The following is a 17,951-nucleotide window of genomic DNA, read 5'->3' as shown; positions in this document are numbered from 1 at the left end:
CTGTGTCTGTACAATCTTATTGATTCCAAGAAATAGTGTTACTTGTTGCCCCCCCCTATGCTGACTCTTCATCTCTCCTTTCCCATTTAGTCATAGTATCTATCCACTGCAAGCAGGTCTGAAAAGGACCCAGGACATCTTTTGTTCCATCTTAAAACTACTGGCTGTGGAGCCCATGTAGGTAAAGTCCATATAAGGACAAGTCTTATGTTCTACTCTAGCTGATCCCCAAACCACTCCCAAGGTGAGCACTGCAGGTGGTTGGTGTCCCTGTTGGCTTACACACACACAACTGCTACTGATCAACAGGGAAGTACAGTTCCCAAGTACGGGATTCCCCTTCCATGTGGCCCTGCTGGCAAAGAGAGCGATTCAAACCATTATGTTTTCCTTTCCTTCTTTTTTCAGATTTGGTTACTAGTTTACATGGGAATGTCAAAACATTTCAATACTGTGGATACTAAACATAAGCCAGTACTGTATACAGAAAATGTGAACACAAGAGTAATAGGAGGGAACACAAAGGTCAATCCTGGTTTACTTACATTCAAACATTAATGTTTAGATAGGAACAATATCAAATTTCCTTTGTTTGTGAGTAGGCATTCATTCCTTTGGTTCTCCCCCTCGAGTGCCTTGGAGCTATCTACTCCAGAACTTGGGCACTGCCTGGGATCCTGCACACCTAATCACCACCCTTGCTTCTCCAATAACATATCCTCCAAAAAGGGCAGGGGGTTCACTAGATCAAACTATCTAGGACTGAATGTAAAAAAGGTAAAGGGGCCCCTGACCGTTAAGTCCAGTCGTGGACTACTCTGGGCTTTATTGGCCGAGGGAGCCAGCGTACAGCTTCTGGGTCATGTGGCCAGCATGACTAAGCCGCTTCTGGCAAACCAGAGCAGCACACATTTATCTTCCCGCTGGAGCAGTACCTGTTTATCTACTTGCACTTTGACGTGCTTTTGAACTGCTAGGTGGGCAGGAGCTGGGACTGAGCAACGGGAGCTCACTCTGTCATGGGGATTCGAACTGCTGATCTTCCGATCGGCAAGCCTTCGGCTCAGTGGTTTAGACCACAGCGCCACCCGCGTCCCAGGACTGAATGTATCCAAGTTCAAAGGAGGAAGTTAACCACCTCTAGAGAAAAGCTTTTATATTGCCTATAGGTGGTATTTATTAAAAATAAAAAACAGTACTGCTTATGGCTCAGAAAGGAAGAATGGAAGAGAGTTTTATTTGTCCTTTACCAGGTGTTAAGATTAAAATCAGGCAGAAAAGACAGGGACAACAGGGAAGAGTTGGTTGGTTTATAAAACAGTAAGAGGAATCCGGAGTTGTCATCTACTTTTCTTTCTCAGACCATTCTAGAAGCCAAAGTAGCCCAGCTCTGTTTTGCACACTCATAAGGTCCATTCACAGCAACAGCAAAGGAGGCTGCTTCCATGCCCCTCTAAGCTTGCAAGCTGCAGCAAAGCCTTTCATGTACTTGCTGTGCATCTTTGGGCATACACCAGTCACTACGTCTGCAGAAACTGGGGCTGTACTCTGGCTACCTTGCGCAGTTCCTTGCTATGTGTACTGGGGCACTGCATTTCACACCAGCTGATTGGCACCATCTGTACTCCTGAAATCAGAACATCCATAGTTACACAGACACCCTTCCCAGGGAAAGAAAGATTCCTCCACTCATTAAAGGTGCCTTGCGACCACACTGAGACCCCCAGATATAGGGTGGTATATAAATAAAATAAAATACCACTACCTGGCTCTCTGAAATTTAGTTACTGCATCCATAAACTGCCCTTTTCACTTTACACAGTTATGGTAGAATAACACCTAAGTGGATATTCTATATTACAGAATGTCTTCCCTCAGTAGTAATGTTACTAAGGCTTCTTCCTTAACCATACATTTAAGCGGTCCAGAATATGTTGGCATGTTCAGTAGACTTCAGCATTATGTACAACCGGCTTGGAACGAGACTGGTCTTACCTGCTTCACTGTGAGCCACCACTACCCCCAGCTCATTTTCCGCTGTTGTCAGCAAATAGTTGGACTGTGCATCACCCAGAGAGATCTAGCCCCACAGGTTGAGTTAAGGTGCAATGCCTAAAGATTTCTCTTCCAGCTAGCACATACATACACAGCACATAAAGGCAGACACAAGAAAAGGATACAACTTTGGCCAAAACAATATCTCCTGGGCGGAAACTCTTGTAAACCTCTACCTGTCACCATGCATGAGGTGGGAAGGAAAGAGAAAGTGTGAAAAGCAAAATACTGAGACAACTTCGAGGGAAAGTGTGCAGTGAAACATGGCCGATATTGAACATGAAGAGGACATCCATCAGATCTTGTGCTAAGATGTCCTTTATCCAGAAATCACAAGCCTTTTCTTCAACAAATGTACAAAAAGAGGCATTGCTAAATGTCCTCTTGCCCCCACAAGGTTTTGCTTTTCCTCAGGTAAGTTTCCCCAAGAGCAGTAGTGATTTTATTATTTTTTTATCACACGGTTTTCTCCAGTGAGCTCAAGGTGGCAAACCCACTTGTCCCCCTCTCAATACTGTCTTCACGGCAACCCTATGAGGTAGGTTAGGCAGAGAGATGGTGACTAGCCCAAGGTCACCCAGTGGGCTTCAAAGTCTCCCATGTCCTAGTCCACCACACACATGTATGTATTCATGCCAGGAAGAAATGCTCCTGGCTATGCGCATTAGGTATACTACCTATTCCCATCACATGTAACCAAAATGTTTATTCCACTGACCTTGTCTTTCTCTGTAGCTCTGACATCTTCTCTCCTGCAGCAGGAGAAAAGAATGTAAGAGTTCACCCTAGTCCTCCTCTCCCTCCCCTAAAAGAAAACTGACTATACTGACTCGGCTATGAGCGATTGCCAAAGAAGAAGCAGCCTTTGGAGGAAGGGTTAGCTAGTTTAGTTGAAAAACCAAAAAGTCTGAACATGAGGCCAAGCACCTTACTGAATGAAGTAGATCTGGGTCTTGCTAGTGCCTAGATGGATGACTGCCAGGGATCCAAACACTGCCTTGGGTTCCACAACAAAATTATATAAATGAAAGGAACATAAATATAATAAAACAATTCCCACTAGCACTCAAGTGCTAATGATGAGAGTAAAACAATATTTATAAGGGTTGGCCTTCTCTCCTCTCTAAAAGTTCAGACATCCAACACCTCAGAAGAAGCCCCCACAAGAAAGTTGTCTTCCTACCGGATAGTTCCACGGAATGGGGATTTTAATGGTGTAGAGCCGACATACAAGATGTGCACCTTGGCAAAACGAGAGTTAATGCTGCAAACCTGGGTGGGAATATTGGGGGTGGGAAAAAGGGGAGAGAAAACCATAACTGAATTTCAGATTAAACAAATCTAACAGAGTACAGTGGTACCTCGGGTTAAGTACTTAATTCGTTCCGGAGGTCCGTTCTTAACCTGAAACTGTTCTTAACCTGAAGCACCACTTTAGCTAATAGGGCCTCCTGCTGCTGCTGCGCCACCAGAGCACGATTTCTGTTCTCATCCTGAAGCAAAGTTCTTAACCTGAAGCACTATTTCTGGGTTAGCGGAGTCTGTAACCTGAAGCATATGTAATCTGTAGCATCTGTAACCTGAGGTACCACTGTAATCACAGGGAACAGTAACTTCAATGCCTCAGCAATTCCCCCTCCCACTTTTCTAAGTAACAAAAGTAATTTTAGGATTGCAGTCGATGATGCTTTCTGCTCTGTGGAGAAAAAAAATGAAAGCTAGTTTTTGAGATGAAGTACGTGTTTCTTCCTTTCCATCAACAACACTTTGTTCTGGCGAGAGCAATGCTTGCAAGGTTTATACTGGACTCGCTAATGAAGGAACTTGGGCTTCTGGTATTCGGGGGCTGAACAGACCAAGAGCCCTGATATTTATTACTAGGGGCTGAGCTCCTGCTCACTGCACTTGCCAGCTGCACCCACCCACTTGTCAACCCCCCTCCTCTTATGCCTCACCAAGTCAACCCCTCCCATTAGAGCACATCAAACCACCACTACCTGCTCCCATTAGTTTGCCCTCAGCTCACCTAGGCTTCCCCCCCCCTCCAATTCTCTTATCCTCTGATGTTGCTAAGGCCGAAATGGTGTCACTGGAGAGACAGGCAGCAGCAGAGCAGGATGGTTGCTGGGCTGCTGCCTAGCCCTTCCTGGCCATTCTTCCATGGTTCGACTGGGCCAGACACCTGCCTCCATCTCTCTCCTCCTACCAGCTTTGTCTCATCTCCCAACACTGCTGTGATGGGCAAGTAGCTCTCAGAAGTCTGTTGTCACACTGTAGTTTGCAGTGCCACAAGCCAAGCAAACTGCTGTGTGAAAACATCCATGCCATTTTATTATATATCAAGACATTTATATCCCACATTTCCCTGCAAAGCTAGTCAAGGTGGCAAACATGATTCTCCTCTCCATATTATCCTCATAACAACCCAGTGAGATAAGGGAGGCGAAGAGTTGGTGACTAGCTCAAGATCACCCAGTGAACTTCATGCCTGAGTAGGGATTTGAACCCTGGTCTCTCAGGCCCTAATCAGACACCACATAAAAAGATGTGGAAAACATTGCTCAGCTGCAATTGTCAGGCTTGTGGCAAACAGCTTCTATATCTGGTTCACAGCCAAACCTGTTGCTTTCCTTGGCCCACCAGTAGATGAATGAAAGACAATTCTACTGTGCCAAGATAGAAATGAGGTTACCTTGCACGTCACTGTAGCTCCCACATCAGGAAGAAGCTGAGATTCCACGTCCCTCATCACAGAAACCACTGGGAGCTAAAGAGAAGCAAAGAAGACTAGTAATGATTTGACGCATTGCTTTAGAGCAGTGCTCATCAACCACAGGTCCTCAGGTGTGGATGGACTAAAACTCCCATCAACCCCATCCAGTTTAGCCAATGGCCAGGGATAATAGGTGTAGTTCAACAAATCTGGGGGACTCATGGTTGAAAACTCTGACTTACAAGTGTTAGGATGACACTATAAGATAACCATGTCTCAACACTTCTTCTGGATTACCAGCTGATCATACACTTGTTGTTGTTGTTGTTAATATTTATTAAATTTGTATATCGCCCTATATCCACAGGTCTCAGGGCGATTCACAGGAAAACATAAATGTAGGCATCTAATCACTACAGGTGCCACAGGATACATTTCAGGCTTTATAGGGTGTCATGATTATGCACCATCCAGTTCACATGACATGAAGCTCACCTGCCTTCTTGCACAGACCCACCTCCAGTCAAGAATCTGTGAGACCCAGAACAGCTCCACAGCTATTCACAGAATCATACTGTAGAGTTGGAAAAGACCCTGAGGATCATCTAGTCCAACCCACTGCAATGCAGGAATATGCAGCTGTCCCATATGGAGATTGAACCTGTAACTTTGCCATTATCAGACCATGCTCTAACCAACTGAGCTATGTTGACTCATCCAGGGTCACAGTTATGCACTCCCCACCTCCCCAACTTGGTTCCTCTCTTGGTCCTACACTATGAACTAGCACTGCTCACATCAAAGCATTCAGTCCTTGCAATTCCCACTACACCACCCCCTCATACTGTTGCCCAGAGGTTGCTTCAATCTCACCATGCCATTCTCACTTTTCTTCATGAGACAACCAGCCAGGGAGGCATAGATCGAACCATGACGGGTGTAGGTGCCGCTTCCAGGGGTTCCTTCCTCTAAGCTGCAGAGTCTCTCTCCTGCAGGACAGAACGCAAGTCAGACATCTCATTGCCTAGAGTTGACTGTCCTTTCAGACAGTAATAGACACAGCAGGAGAAGCTGTCATAGTGAAAAGCAGGACCAATTCATGTACCCCCAGCCCTATTTATTGACTCTCATCATGCTGTTAACAGGTGTGTATCAAACATTAAAAACTTTCCTATGGTTTAAAAAGGGGGCAGGAGGGAGAGGAGGCACAAATCCTAATATTACCCGGCTGCACAACTGCGTTGCAGTTTGCCACTGTTGCCATCCTGAACACGGACTGTCCTGATACCTCTCCCATTGAGCTATCTGGAGTTATAAACATGGACCACTTATAAACGCCATCTCCAACTCCTCGAAAGATTCCATCAATGGTGTCTCTGAAAATTGTTACACATCATTTGAGAAGACAGGCGAACTAATGCCAGTGTACTGGAAGAAGCAAAGATCACCAGTGTCGAAGCAATGATTCTTCAACATCAACTTCGTTGGACTGGTCATGTTGTTCGGATGCCTGATTATCTTCCAAAGCAACTGCTCTATTGCAAACTTAAAAATGGAAAGCATAATGCTGGTGGTCAACAAAAGAGGTTTAAAGACTCTCTCAAGGCAAATCTTTAAAAATGTAGTATAAACACCCATATCTGCCCAGCGCCCCCACATTACCACTGATGGGGGGCAGGCGAAGCTGAGCACTGCCAGCCATGGGGGGGGGGGGAGCGCAACTCTCCCCCAAGCTGCTGCAAGAGAGCAATCCCCACAGAGGCTTGGGAGGGAAGCTGTGCACCCGCCAGCCATATGGTTGGCGGGCACAGCTTCCATCCTAAGCCTCTGCAGGGATCGCTCTCCTCCCGCTGAGGTTTGGGAAGCAGGCTGCACGCCCGCCAGCCATATGGTTGGCGGGCGTAGCCGTCAGGCGTGCAGGGAAAGGGGAGGCCGCTGGCAAAGCCACGCAGCTCCCCAACTCGCTGGGGCACCCAAGAGGCCGGCACCCTGGCACAATGCACCACTAAGCCCTATGGGAAAGATGGACAACTGGGAAACACTTTCCTGCCAGCGCTCCAATTGGAGAACAGCCTTTACCAAAGGCGTCATGGGCTTTGAAGACACTCGAACTCAGAACGCAAGGGAGAAACTTGCTAAGAGGAAGGCACGCTTGGCAAACCCTCACCGTATCAACTCCCGTCCGGAAACCAATGTCCCCACTGTGGAAGGACGTGCGGATCCAGAACTGGCCTCCACAGTCACTTACGGACTCACTGTTAAAACCGTGTTCATGGAAGACAATCACACTCGGCTACGAGTGATCACCAAAGAAGAAGAACTTCAATAGCGCGACCTCGTTTTTGCACCCAGCCAGGACGCCTCCCTCCTCCCGCCCCGGCTTTCCCAGTCACCCACCAGGGACGCAATACCGCGCGGGAGCCATCCTGCCCCGGCCGAGTCTGAGCAGCGGCCTCCCTCGCCTTCCGAAGCAAGTCTCCCCCACCGAAAAGGGGGGCTGAGCCGCTTTCTCATTGGCCGGCTCTGCTGTCACATGACTTCCTCTCCGCGCGCATGCTTTCCTCCCTGGGCGGAAGAGCTATTAGAAAACGGGGCGTGCGGGGCACAGAGAGGGAGAACCATCGGCTGACGGCCCGAGGAGACCGTGCGAAGCGACGCGCAGTGGATGACGGGAATCGTAGTTCCGCTTGGCGCTCGCGGCGTGGAGTCGCGCATGCGCAAGGGTGAGGGTGGTCAAAGACAGGGAGCAGGATGCCTTGGTGGATGCGGTAACGCGGGGAGCGGGTTGTAGTCTCGGTTTGACTACACCCTGATCATGGCAGCACCAGGTAAGGCGAGGGGGATCCCTCTGACGCGCGGTGGTCCTGCGGTGCATGCTGGGGCAGACCTCGTTTCCCCTGCACGCTTCGGGAGAGCCGGTGCTCTTTCGCCGCCGGGTAGCTCCTCTTCTCCATTGCTGCTTAAGGGCTTCGCCTGTTTGCTAAGGCTGCCGTGCCCGGTCTGGGCAACAAAGCTGGGGCTCGGTGCTCTTCGCTTTCCCAGATATTGCTTAGCAGCGTCCCGAATGACTGCATCCTTGGAATGCACGTTGGAACAGACCCGCCCGGGAGGCATGGCTAGAGAGAGCCGTGAGCCGCTGAACTCGGTAGACACGCGCCTTCAGGTCCCCACGCCTCTACAGAGCTTTCGTGGGATGCATACGAATGGTGCTTCTTTTCCTGTCCCCACTCCTCTCTGGGGTTTGTTCCCGTGACCGCCTCTGGGGCCGTTATGCCTAGAGCAGGCGAGCTGGGGCTCACGCGGAGGTGGAGCTTTAACCTCAGCTGATCTCTTTTTTTCTTAGAAAATATAGTGGAGAGAAAATCCCTTCTCCCACCCCACTGGGAGCCCATTGACTCACCCACGCAGGTCTCGCTGTCTCATAACCATCTCAGTGGTTAATCTTCCCTTGTGTGACTTCTGCTGTTGCTGCCATCTGCTAGAGGGGCAATGCTGCCTTCAGAAATCACCCTTAATCCGCGCTCAGGAAGGATGCCAGCTCTGCTCAACTGGCAGAGAATGGGCCGAGCTCTGGGTGCATGTGACTACCGGCAGAGACAATGTCTCTCTATCTCTCTTTCTCTGTGTGTGTTATTTTCTGCTGTAATGTCAACACAGACGGGCTGCTGTGTGTGAACACTTTTATCATCTAGCTGCATATGAGCTGGTATACTTTCCCTGAAAGCTCTAATTTTGACTCCAAATGTATTGCCTCATGAAAACTAATTATGTGATATTATTATTAAATAAATCTCAAAGTGGTTTACAACAACGCATTCTGTTGTGAACCAAGTAAAATAATCTGTTTGCCTTGGGGGTGGGGGAGAGACTTGGAGGTGTGTTTGCTATTTATTTGGCTACTGGGCAGAGCGCTGCAGGAATTCTGCAACATGTTGCTCAATTTTACCAAAGTTTCTACAGAAGCAGAATTAAGAAGATCCAGAACTATGCTGATCCTCTCCCCTCCCATCCATGTGAAAATACATTCATTTGTGAGAGGCTGCGAGGTATTGTCCCTGTTTAATGTGCAGCTATAACTTACCCTAGGTAAAGGTAAAGGAGCCCCTGACCATTAGGTCCAGTCGTGGCCGACTCTGGGGTTGCGGCGCTCATCTCGCTTTATTGGCTGAGGGAGCCGGCGTACAGCTTCCGGGTCATGTGGCCAGCGTGACTAAGCCGCTTCTGGCGAACCAGAGCAGCGCACGGAAACGCCGTTTACCTTCCGCCGGAGCGGTACCTATTTATCTACTTGCACTTTGACGTGCTTTCGAATTGCTAGGTTGGCAGGAGCAGGGACCGAGCAACAGGAGCTCACCCCGTCACGGGGATTCAAACCGCCAACCTTCTGATCGGCAAGCCCTAGGCTCTGTGGTTTAACCCACAGCGCCACCCGCGTCCCATACCCTAAGATGAACCAAAATAGGGTCACTTGTGTTCAGACTAACTACAAGGAATGTACTCTGTTGAGAGCACCAGAACACCTTTTTGAGGCAAGTAGAATTTGACTGGAGTGAGAGGTTGCTAGTACAGCAAGATGTAAGTGGAGATTGGGCATAATGGTTGCTGCAGAGTATAGGCCTACTTCCCTAAGTTTCCATACGCTAAAAATAATAATTTGATCTCTTGACAGTGGTGCCAAATTCCTTTTTAGGTCTCTTTGTTTCATTTCTGCACTGTGACCCCCTTACTAAGTTCCACCTTGCTGGTACTGTCACCACCCCTGAGGGGTTCGTAGGGTCACATTCTCGGTTAATATTAATTGGCCAAGATCAGCTTTCTCCAGAGCTGGCCTAGCTCAGGTTCCCTCTTGCTCTTAGATTAGCTGCAGCTTGATGCTAGAGTTCTGCGAGCAGGTAAGTGCCATCATTTCGTTCGTCCTCTTTTATCATTTTGGCCTCCTTAGCCCTGCTAGCTTTAGTAGACAGGTCTAAATTGGATATTTTCCCCAACTGAGGCAGAGATGTCAAGTGGATATGCTGAACTCTCTCAAGACCAGGACTGGGTTTGGCAAGGTATCCCTGTTGGCTCCCTTTCACCAGTCAATTCTTTCCCAACCCAGAAATATTTTGCAGAGATGAAAGGATGCATGGCAGCAAGGATTCAGTCCTCTCCTTCCCTGCATGTCAGCTCTCTAAATCTCTCTCTTTTTTTTAATATAATTTTTACTAATTTCTTTTTTAAAACAATATTTCAGCATACCAATAACAAAACAAATAAATTCTTTGCTCTACTGAGCTCGTGACTTCCCTCCATCCCTTCAACCAGTTTTTAATTTTCAAATCTTTGTGTTGCACTTTATATCCTCTACTTCAGACCTTTATATCCTTATGATCAACTCTGTCTCAGTGGTCTATAAAGTTTTGAGATTTACAGTTTTTTTGATGCAGAATTTATATCAATCCCGCTAGTGTCTTCACATTTTTACAATAATTATTCATATACTCAATAAATTTACTCTCTTTGAAACTTTTGGTCGTCTTGGTTCCGGATCCTGCCTATCAGCTTGGCCAGTTCTGCATAGCCCATCATCTTTGTCTGCCACCCCTCAATCATTGGTAGTTCCTGCAATTTCCATCTCAGCTCTCTAAATCTCATAGGTGCTCAGCTCTATATGGGCTTGTCTTCTGTTTTGGAAGGGTCCATCCCTAACTCAAAAATTCTGGACTACACCACAGCAAACAACTTTGGGGAAAAGGCACTGTAATCCCGCCACTCATGAGATACCTGGTTTCCTCAGTCATTCTCTCCCTTTGCTATGAGAGCTGAAGAAGAGCCTGCTGGATCAGGCAATGACCTGTCTAGTCCACCATCCTGTTCTTACAGAGGCCAACCAGATGTCTGGGAGGAACCTGCAAGCAGGACCCGAGCGCAGAAGCACTCTCCCCTTCTGCAGTTTCCAGCAACTGGGATTCAGAACTGGGGGCAGAGCATAGCCATCATGGCTAGTAACCATTGATAGCTGTTTTCTCCATTATGCTGGGAAAGGAAATCCAAATGCAAACTTCATAGATGTGCCTCTTTGGCCTTTGGGGTGCTGTGTGTGCTCTGGGCAATCTCTTGCCCTTTGAACTCAGTGTATATGCATTCACACAAGGAGCCTGGGTATTCCATCTCGGAAGATAGGCAGGAGAATTGGCAGAGCCGCAGAGGGGACACGTTCAACTCTGGGTGCATTCTACTAGCTGTCATTACTCACACGGACAGCAGTGGGTGAGCAAAACCTTTCCACCAATGCTACACTGGAGTCATCTGAAGTGAGAGTGACTCCTCACCCTCAGCACTGTCCTATGATCAGCCGTGACTCTTCCACCATCCTACATCCCTTAGCATCCTGATGCTGGAGCAGCATACTCAACCGCTGAGTATTTGGCACCAAGCCTTTGCCTTCCATCTAAACCCAATGTCCAGTATCTACTTAACACTGCTTCCTCTCTCCACAGGCTCTGAGTGGCAGGGATGAGGAGCCGCCAGAGGATGTATTCTGCTGTCATGCGCTTCTTCCTGAAATGCCTGCGGATAGGTCAGCGGCGTCGGTTCTGGCTGACTAAGCATGTGGGGCAGCTCTGGCTGTATGGGCGCCTCTGTTTGCGCTCCCTGGTGTACAACTCCTTTGCTAATGGGGACACTGCTCTCGACGCCCTCTTTGAGCCCATCTACTGGCTGGTGGATCACGTCACCCGCTGGTTTGGGGTGGTGAGTATCTTGGGAGGAAAGGCAGCGGAGTGCAGCTTCAGGCCCGCTGGAGACATTTTCAGCTCTAGGAAATAAAGAGTTTGAGCCCCGGGCTTCAAGCCACCATCAAACATCTAAGCTGGGCAAGGAGATACATGACCTTGCAGATGTGGGAGGAGATGGCGCTGATGCTTCGCTGAATTCTTTTGTGGTCCCCCAGCGCTGCTGTTTTCTTCGGACTATGGGGAGACCAAGTTGGGTTTAGCATGGGGATCCATCCACTGGAAACATTCCTCCATCGAAAGGGCTGAGACTTGTCTGCAGTGTGTTGGTGGCTCAGACCCTTCCCTCTTCCCCCTCAACAGGTGTTTGTGGCCCTGGTGATCACTCTGACCAGCTCAGTGGTGGTCATAGTGTACGTCTGCCTCTTGCCACTCGTCTTGCAAACCTACCCCCTTCTTTGGATCTTCTGGCATTTCATCTATGGTCACTGGAACCTCGTCATGATTGTCTTCCACTACTATATGGCCATCACTACTCAGCCTGGTTTTCCTCCGCAGGTAGGTAGAGGCACCAATATCTCTGATTTCACTTTTATTAAGTTTATTTTTTAACACTGAGATCCATGGTAGGACATGATTTCCTACCACTTCTTCTTTCACTGGTGACTCTTACGCAGAACGTTATGGACAAAGGGCTGATCTCGAGTTGCAGCTGTGTGCATGCTCCAGAGGGCCCATGTCCAAATATGCTTGACCCAGTGTGTTTTGGGTTAGTGTAAGGGCAATGGCACTCTTGCAACCACGCTAAAGGCTACCAATGTTCCTTCCAGCAGCAGTTGAAGAGCGATGTCGCTGCTGTCTCCATCTGCAGGAAATGTATTGCCCCGAAGCCTGCCCGGACCCACCACTGCAGCATCTGCAACAGGTGGGCATTTCCCTTGTATCAGACCAGTGTCACGTGTGAAAACCCGAACCCTTTAAAGATGCTTTATGGGCAGGCAGGTAACCAGGGTCATTTATCTTTCACATTGTAAGTGAGCATGAAATGTCTTGTGGTAGCTGGTGTAGAATCCTGTGTCTGGCAAAGACTCCTGAGAATTTTAGAAGGCTTTGTGAACCCCACATTCCCCTCTTGGCATATACTTCTTGTGATTCTTTCTTATATTTCCCCCAAATATCCAAATACTTGTTTCAGAATAAAACACGAGAATGCAGGAAGCCTAACTACTTGACTTATTGCACACTTTTGTGATCTTCATAATTTTGGATATGGAGTGAGAGTTTCTTCTGATGCAGAATTGCGATGACAATAATAATCTGGACATAGATGAATTGTTGTCTGTTTCTCATGCTGAAGTCTTGGAATCCCTCTAACTCTTTCAGCTGAGATATAACCTGTAAGAACATCAACATAGTTTCTCTGCACTGAAAAAGAAAGTACAGTAAATAGAAGAAGGGCGGCATGGGAGGGAGGGAAAATAAAATTGTGTGGTTTTAATAAATCAGGCAAATATGTTCAGTCTGCAAATGTCTGTTTTGCATAATGTCTGCTAACCTGTGGGATTAGGGATAAAGGACTATGAGGAACATCAGAGCTTGGGAAATGCTGCTTAGTCCTCCTCCTCTTTGAATTTTCTTTGCTTTCCCCACTCACTTTAAACCTTTGGTTTTCTTTCCCAAGCCATAAACGTTAGAAACTTGCCTTTTTTAATGAAAGGAAACATGCTCAAGAAGCTAAATTCTGCCAAATGCTGTGTAGCCTTGGGGGTGCATCTGTGTATCTATAGACTATATGCATCTCTACCTTTAGGAACACCTGCAAGTTTGTGCAGAAGTCTCCTTACACTAAGGTAACATTGCCAAAGAATGCAGAGGGCTTTGCATTGAGGCCAGTGAGCAGCCAGTACCCAGCTCTCGCCAAGCAGCCTTCAGCCGGTCTCTTGCTTGCATGCACATTAAGGGATCGAGTGGTGACTTGTTCTTGTTTTTCTTGCCTTGTGTTGCTGCACCGTGTCATGTTCCATAGCTGCATCATTTCCTTACTATTTAAGCTGCGCTGCGCTGTCAGCACCCCCTTCTCCTTCGGTCTCACCTCCAGTGTGCAATAGTGCCCTAATACAAATGCTGTTTCCCTTCCACAGGTGTGTGTTGAAGATGGACCATCACTGCCGTATCCTTCTGCAGGCCCATAGCTGGACTGACTTGGGGGTCTCCTGTAAGGTCACTTGTCCCAGGAACGCGATGATATATGCAAAGTGATAATATATCTCCCCAGGGAAAGTAAAGGATGTCTTGAGATTAACTGGTCCAAGGGGGTAAACGCGCAACATTGAAGAGGAAAAGGAAAATTATTTGTGCCGATCTCCTGTGAGGCATGTCTCAGTAAATGATTTGGGAACAATCAGCTGCATTTCAGAGGGGCATTCCTGTTTCAGCACCAAAGCGAAATGGTTCTTAGGCCAGAACTGCTGTTCCTCCTATGTGAAGCATCATCCCCTGTTCTTCTTGCCTGCTGGGTTATGGCTTTATTAAAGTGTGTCCTGAGTAAGCAGATCTCCTCACTCCCCCAAATTGAAAGGAGCAGCAAAATTGGAAGGAGTCCCACCAGGTGGCATGATATTAGGTGGATCAATTAAATCACCAGTACGGTTTGGGTGGAGATCCAGAATTGGCTATCCTGTTACACGATGAGGAGGGTTGGGGATTTTTGCCTGCCGTTACAGACCTTTAACCCCAAGGGACAGCATGGCTGAACAACTGCGTGGGGCACTTCAACCACCGCTACTTCTTCTCCTTCATGCTGTTCATGACCATGGGCTGCATCTACAGCAGCGTCAGCGGCTGGGACCTGTTCTGGGAGGCCTATGCTGCCATTGAGGTGAGGTTTCTGGCGTCTGTCTGGGCACATGGTGGCATGGGAGTGGGGGTGCTTTCTCAGTGGAGGGGGGGGGGCTCTTCCTCCTGGCCTGGATAACTGCACAAGGAGTTACATAGGCCGAGGAGAACTGAGTGTGTGTAACTGGCAGCCTCTTTTCCATCCGATAGAAAATGAAACTGCTTGACAAGGGGAGACTGCACGTGACAGCCAATCAGGTGGGGTACCTGCTGCTCCGCTGCTCAAGTCAGGGACAGGGCAGAGCATGGCAGGGGAGCTTGCTGCTCTGCCCCAGCAATTGACTCTACAGCCGTGGCTGTGACTGCTCAGATTCCCTTTCCTGGGCAGAATCACTCCTTCCCTTCTTCCTCCTAAGGGAGCCCGAGCCCATTCAGCTGCAGTTGGTTGTGCCATCGAGGGGAGGAACTGTTTGCACAGCTGGCTAAGTGACGCTGTATTCCAAAAGATAATGTATGAATGGGGAGTAAGGGAAGTGAGTATTGAACCCCAGTACCCATGCTCTGCCCCATCGCTGATTCATGATCAAGACCCTTGCCCCTCAAGAGGTGTCTGTCTTGTGCTGTGCTGTCCATCCACCCATTTGTCCTTGAAAGACCTCCACATCTCATTGGTTTGGGGTCACAGCATCCTCCGCTGCATCCTCGCATCTCTGGCCACCGCAACATCTGCTTTTTCCTTGCAGACTTACTCTCAGACACCACCACCCACCTTCTCCTTCCGCCAGCGAGCTTTCCACAAGAGTATAGTGTATGCCTGGGTCCTCTGCAGGTAACTGATCTGGTTGTTTGGTGCTCATGGGGTAGAGGAGGGGCAAGTCTCTCTGGAATGCTTTGAGAAAGCTGCCAAGTCAGCCTCCGGAGCACAGAGCTTTCTAGCTGTCTTATTCTCTGCTCTCTGCAAAAGCCTCATCCAGCTGTCAGTGAGAGATAATAAGCGACTTGCTCCAGCTATTTCAGCTACGTGGTGTTTGCCCACCCGCTGCAACATTCCTCTGTTCATTTCCCTGCAGTTCAGTAGCCTTGGCACTGGGCGCTCTCATGCTCTGGCATTCTGTCCTCATCACTCGTGGTGAGACCAGCATTGAAAGGCACATAAACCGCAAAGAAAGAAAGAGACTCCGATTGAAGGGCAAGGTGAGGAGGGCAAGGCTCAACCTTCAAATGGGGGGGGGGGGGAGAAAATGGAGGCAGAACAGCTGAGCTCACCTATTTGCTTGATGTGTGTGTCACGCTAGAGTTCCATCAGTTCAGGGTGTTTAGTTAGAAAAATAGCTAAAACAGGGCCTTTTCTCCTGCAGCCCCTTCCTCGAGTTGACCCTGTTATTCTCCGGCTTCCAGAAAACACAAAACTATTTTTAATCAGGCATGCATTTGAATATTTTTTTCTTTTAATATTTTATTTGAATTAATTTTAATACATTATATAGAACTCAGCTACATAAACAGGGAGACTTTTTTTTAAAAGGGTATAGTTCTGTCGCAGTTATTTTTGACCATTTGAATAATTATGAAGTTTGACCATAGCCAGATTTTCCCAAGAGGGGTTGCTATGCAGAATGGAAGAATGAATAAATATGCTAGAACCACCTAGCAGAATATAATTTCATGCTACTTTTCCATTGGCTCTAGGTCTTCCAAAACCCATACAACTATGGTCCTTTGGGAAATTGGAAGGTTTTCCTGGGTGTGGAGACACAGAGGTGAGAACGGGAAATGTGCAACTGGTATACTCTACATCTGCCCTGTCTTTTGGATAATAGGGTGGCTGGGATTGGCTGGATCTTGACGAAGCAAGGTACTATTAGCACAGCTGAAGCTGCTTATTTTGCATTCCACAGTAATGCTGTAGCCCTCTAGGTCCTCTGTAATCTGGAAAATGCTTGGGCGGAATATACTAGCAAGCCTGTAAATGTCTTCCTGTGTTCCATTTATTCATTGAAAGGTGTTCTCTTTTCTAGGCACTGGGTCACCCGAGTTCTACTACCCTCCACACACACACCCTATGGATCTGGCCTGAGTTGGGACACACCACCCTGCATTGTGGAACAGAAGACTCCTCTCTTGACAATTTGAGTTTGATAAAGGGCAGAGTTGACCAGCTGCCGGAAGACGGGAAACCACAGGCTGCTTTCAAGGGGCAGCATAATGGACAGCACAGTTCCCCGAGGTGCTGGTGACGTCACATGCCACAATTGCACCAGCTGCAGCAAACTGCTCCAGCAGTTTTAGGATGAAGGTGGAAGAGCCCCCCCCCCCAGCTGCAGGCAGCTGTAGTGAGACAGCAATGTCTTGCCCACATAATCCAGCCTATGTAGGATGAAGTCTTGGTATTCCTGGTAGTGGAGGAAGGCGCAATATGCCCCCTGCCCCACCTCAGGACCCTGGCTGGTATGCCAGGGTCTTGTTACTCTTCCACTACATAGGCAGGGATTTTTTAAACAAAAATAAAAATCATTTTAATATGGTGTGGCATCTGTTCCTCTTTATCAGAAGAGAAGGCACAATGCTGGCAATATCTTAAGAAACTGATTGATCTCCTTGTAGCTTACAACTGTCTTTTCAGAACAGATCCAGGCAGTGCTGCTTTTACAGATAGTTGTAGGTCTTAAGAGATTTTGTTGGTCCCGGCCATTAGGTGTAAGGCCTTGGGTTGAGGTCTAAAAATATCTTTCAAAAGCCACAGATTGTCCCTACTCTTGTATATGTACCACTGTCTATTTTCCACTCTGTTGACGTCTCACCAAACTGCAGATTTCTGTAGCCCTTTCAAAGCAGCAACATGAGAAGCTGACACTACCTCCCAAGTGTTCCGCCCTTCCATGTTTGTACAAATAATTTATGAGTAGTCCAGAGCTAGTGGTACATAGTAGGATTAAAGGGGGTGGGGTGCTATGCAGGACTGGTTTTGTTTGACTACCTGAAACTCAGCTATGGAGCATGTATGAAAAGCAGCCCTGAGAAGTGTATGTTGAGGGGTTCCATTATAATAGCCATGGGACATATGCCATTAAGCACTGCTTTCTTTGCAACCATCTACTTAATAAGAGTAATTAGGCCTTCAGCACAAACCCAGGCCCCACCATTAATTCAAGTTAAGGTGTGGTCAATGGCTAGACCAGTGTTTCTCAAACCTGGATCCCAACTGTTGGTGGACTACAATTCCCATCGCCCCTGACCACTGATCCTGCTAGCTAGGGATGATGGGATTTGTAGTCCAACAACAGCTGGGGACCCAAGTTTGAGAAACGCTATTCAAGAGTAGGCACCTTGCCAGCAGAAGTCTTATACCTAGGAAGGGTAAAGCATGGACTCTCTACTACTGAGGCTCAGCTGTTTCCCAGCACGTACAACGTTCTATGTCATGGCCAGTCATGTACTTTCATCGATTTTCAAATGCAGTTCTACTATGGTCATTAATGAGGGTTGTCACTGGAAAGACACAGCAGAGGAACTAGGGAGCTGTAACCTTTAATGCCATGTATAAATTTCAGATGGGCAGTAGTGGCACTCTTTAAAAACTTTATTTGTAGAACACTTTCCAAACAAGCAAACTACCACCTCATTGCAGAATGCCA

The 17,951-nt window shown here is 47.8% G+C and overlaps 2 protein-coding genes across 4 annotated transcripts; one reads left to right on the top strand and one right to left on the bottom strand.

Annotated features, from left to right (window-relative positions):
• Window positions 1–1,209: 1,209 nt before the first annotated feature.
• EXOSC1 (exosome component 1) lies at window positions 1,210–7,319 on the bottom strand. The gene is made up of 8 exons (XM_081007583.1): window positions 7,166–7,319; window positions 5,642–5,757; window positions 4,748–4,822; window positions 3,239–3,327; window positions 2,774–2,807; window positions 2,181–2,231; window positions 1,996–2,080; window positions 1,210–1,627 (listed from the first exon to the last, which is right to left on the bottom strand). The coding sequence occupies exons 1-8, from the start codon at window positions 7,191–7,193 to the stop codon at window positions 1,521–1,523; spliced, it is 585 nt and encodes a 194-aa protein (XP_080863709.1). The 5' UTR covers window positions 7,194–7,319; the 3' UTR covers window positions 1,210–1,520.
• A 129-nt stretch (window positions 7,320–7,448) lies between these two features.
• ZDHHC16 (zDHHC palmitoyltransferase 16) lies at window positions 7,449–16,841 on the top strand. 3 transcript variants are annotated; one of them, XM_081007577.1, is made up of 11 exons: window positions 7,449–7,596; window positions 11,248–11,500; window positions 11,845–12,039; window positions 12,315–12,406; window positions 13,623–13,651; window positions 14,226–14,359; window positions 14,527–14,574; window positions 15,060–15,145; window positions 15,387–15,510; window positions 16,006–16,076; window positions 16,335–16,841. In XM_081007577.1, exons 2-11 carry the CDS (start codon window positions 11,264–11,266, stop codon window positions 16,447–16,449), a joined length of 1,131 nt encoding a protein of 376 aa, XP_080863703.1. In that variant the 5' UTR covers window positions 7,449–7,596; window positions 11,248–11,263; the 3' UTR covers window positions 16,450–16,841. The 3 variants fall into 3 exon arrangements, with proteins under 3 accessions (XP_080863703.1, XP_080863702.1, XP_080863704.1); XM_081007576.1 differs by having other exon boundaries at window positions 12,312–12,406; XM_081007578.1 differs by lacking the exon at window positions 14,527–14,574 and having other exon boundaries at window positions 12,312–12,406.
• The last annotated feature ends 1,110 nt before the right edge of the window (window positions 16,842–17,951 follow it).

The sequence above is a fragment of the Podarcis pityusensis genome, assembly GCF_964106645.2.
Source record: "Podarcis pityusensis genome assembly, chromosome: 5".
In the NCBI taxonomy this organism is placed as follows: Eukaryota; Metazoa; Chordata; class Lepidosauria; order Squamata; family Lacertidae; genus Podarcis; species Podarcis pityusensis.
Note: the sequence above shows the minus strand (reverse complement) of the source record. Positions and strands in the feature narration are given on the sequence as shown.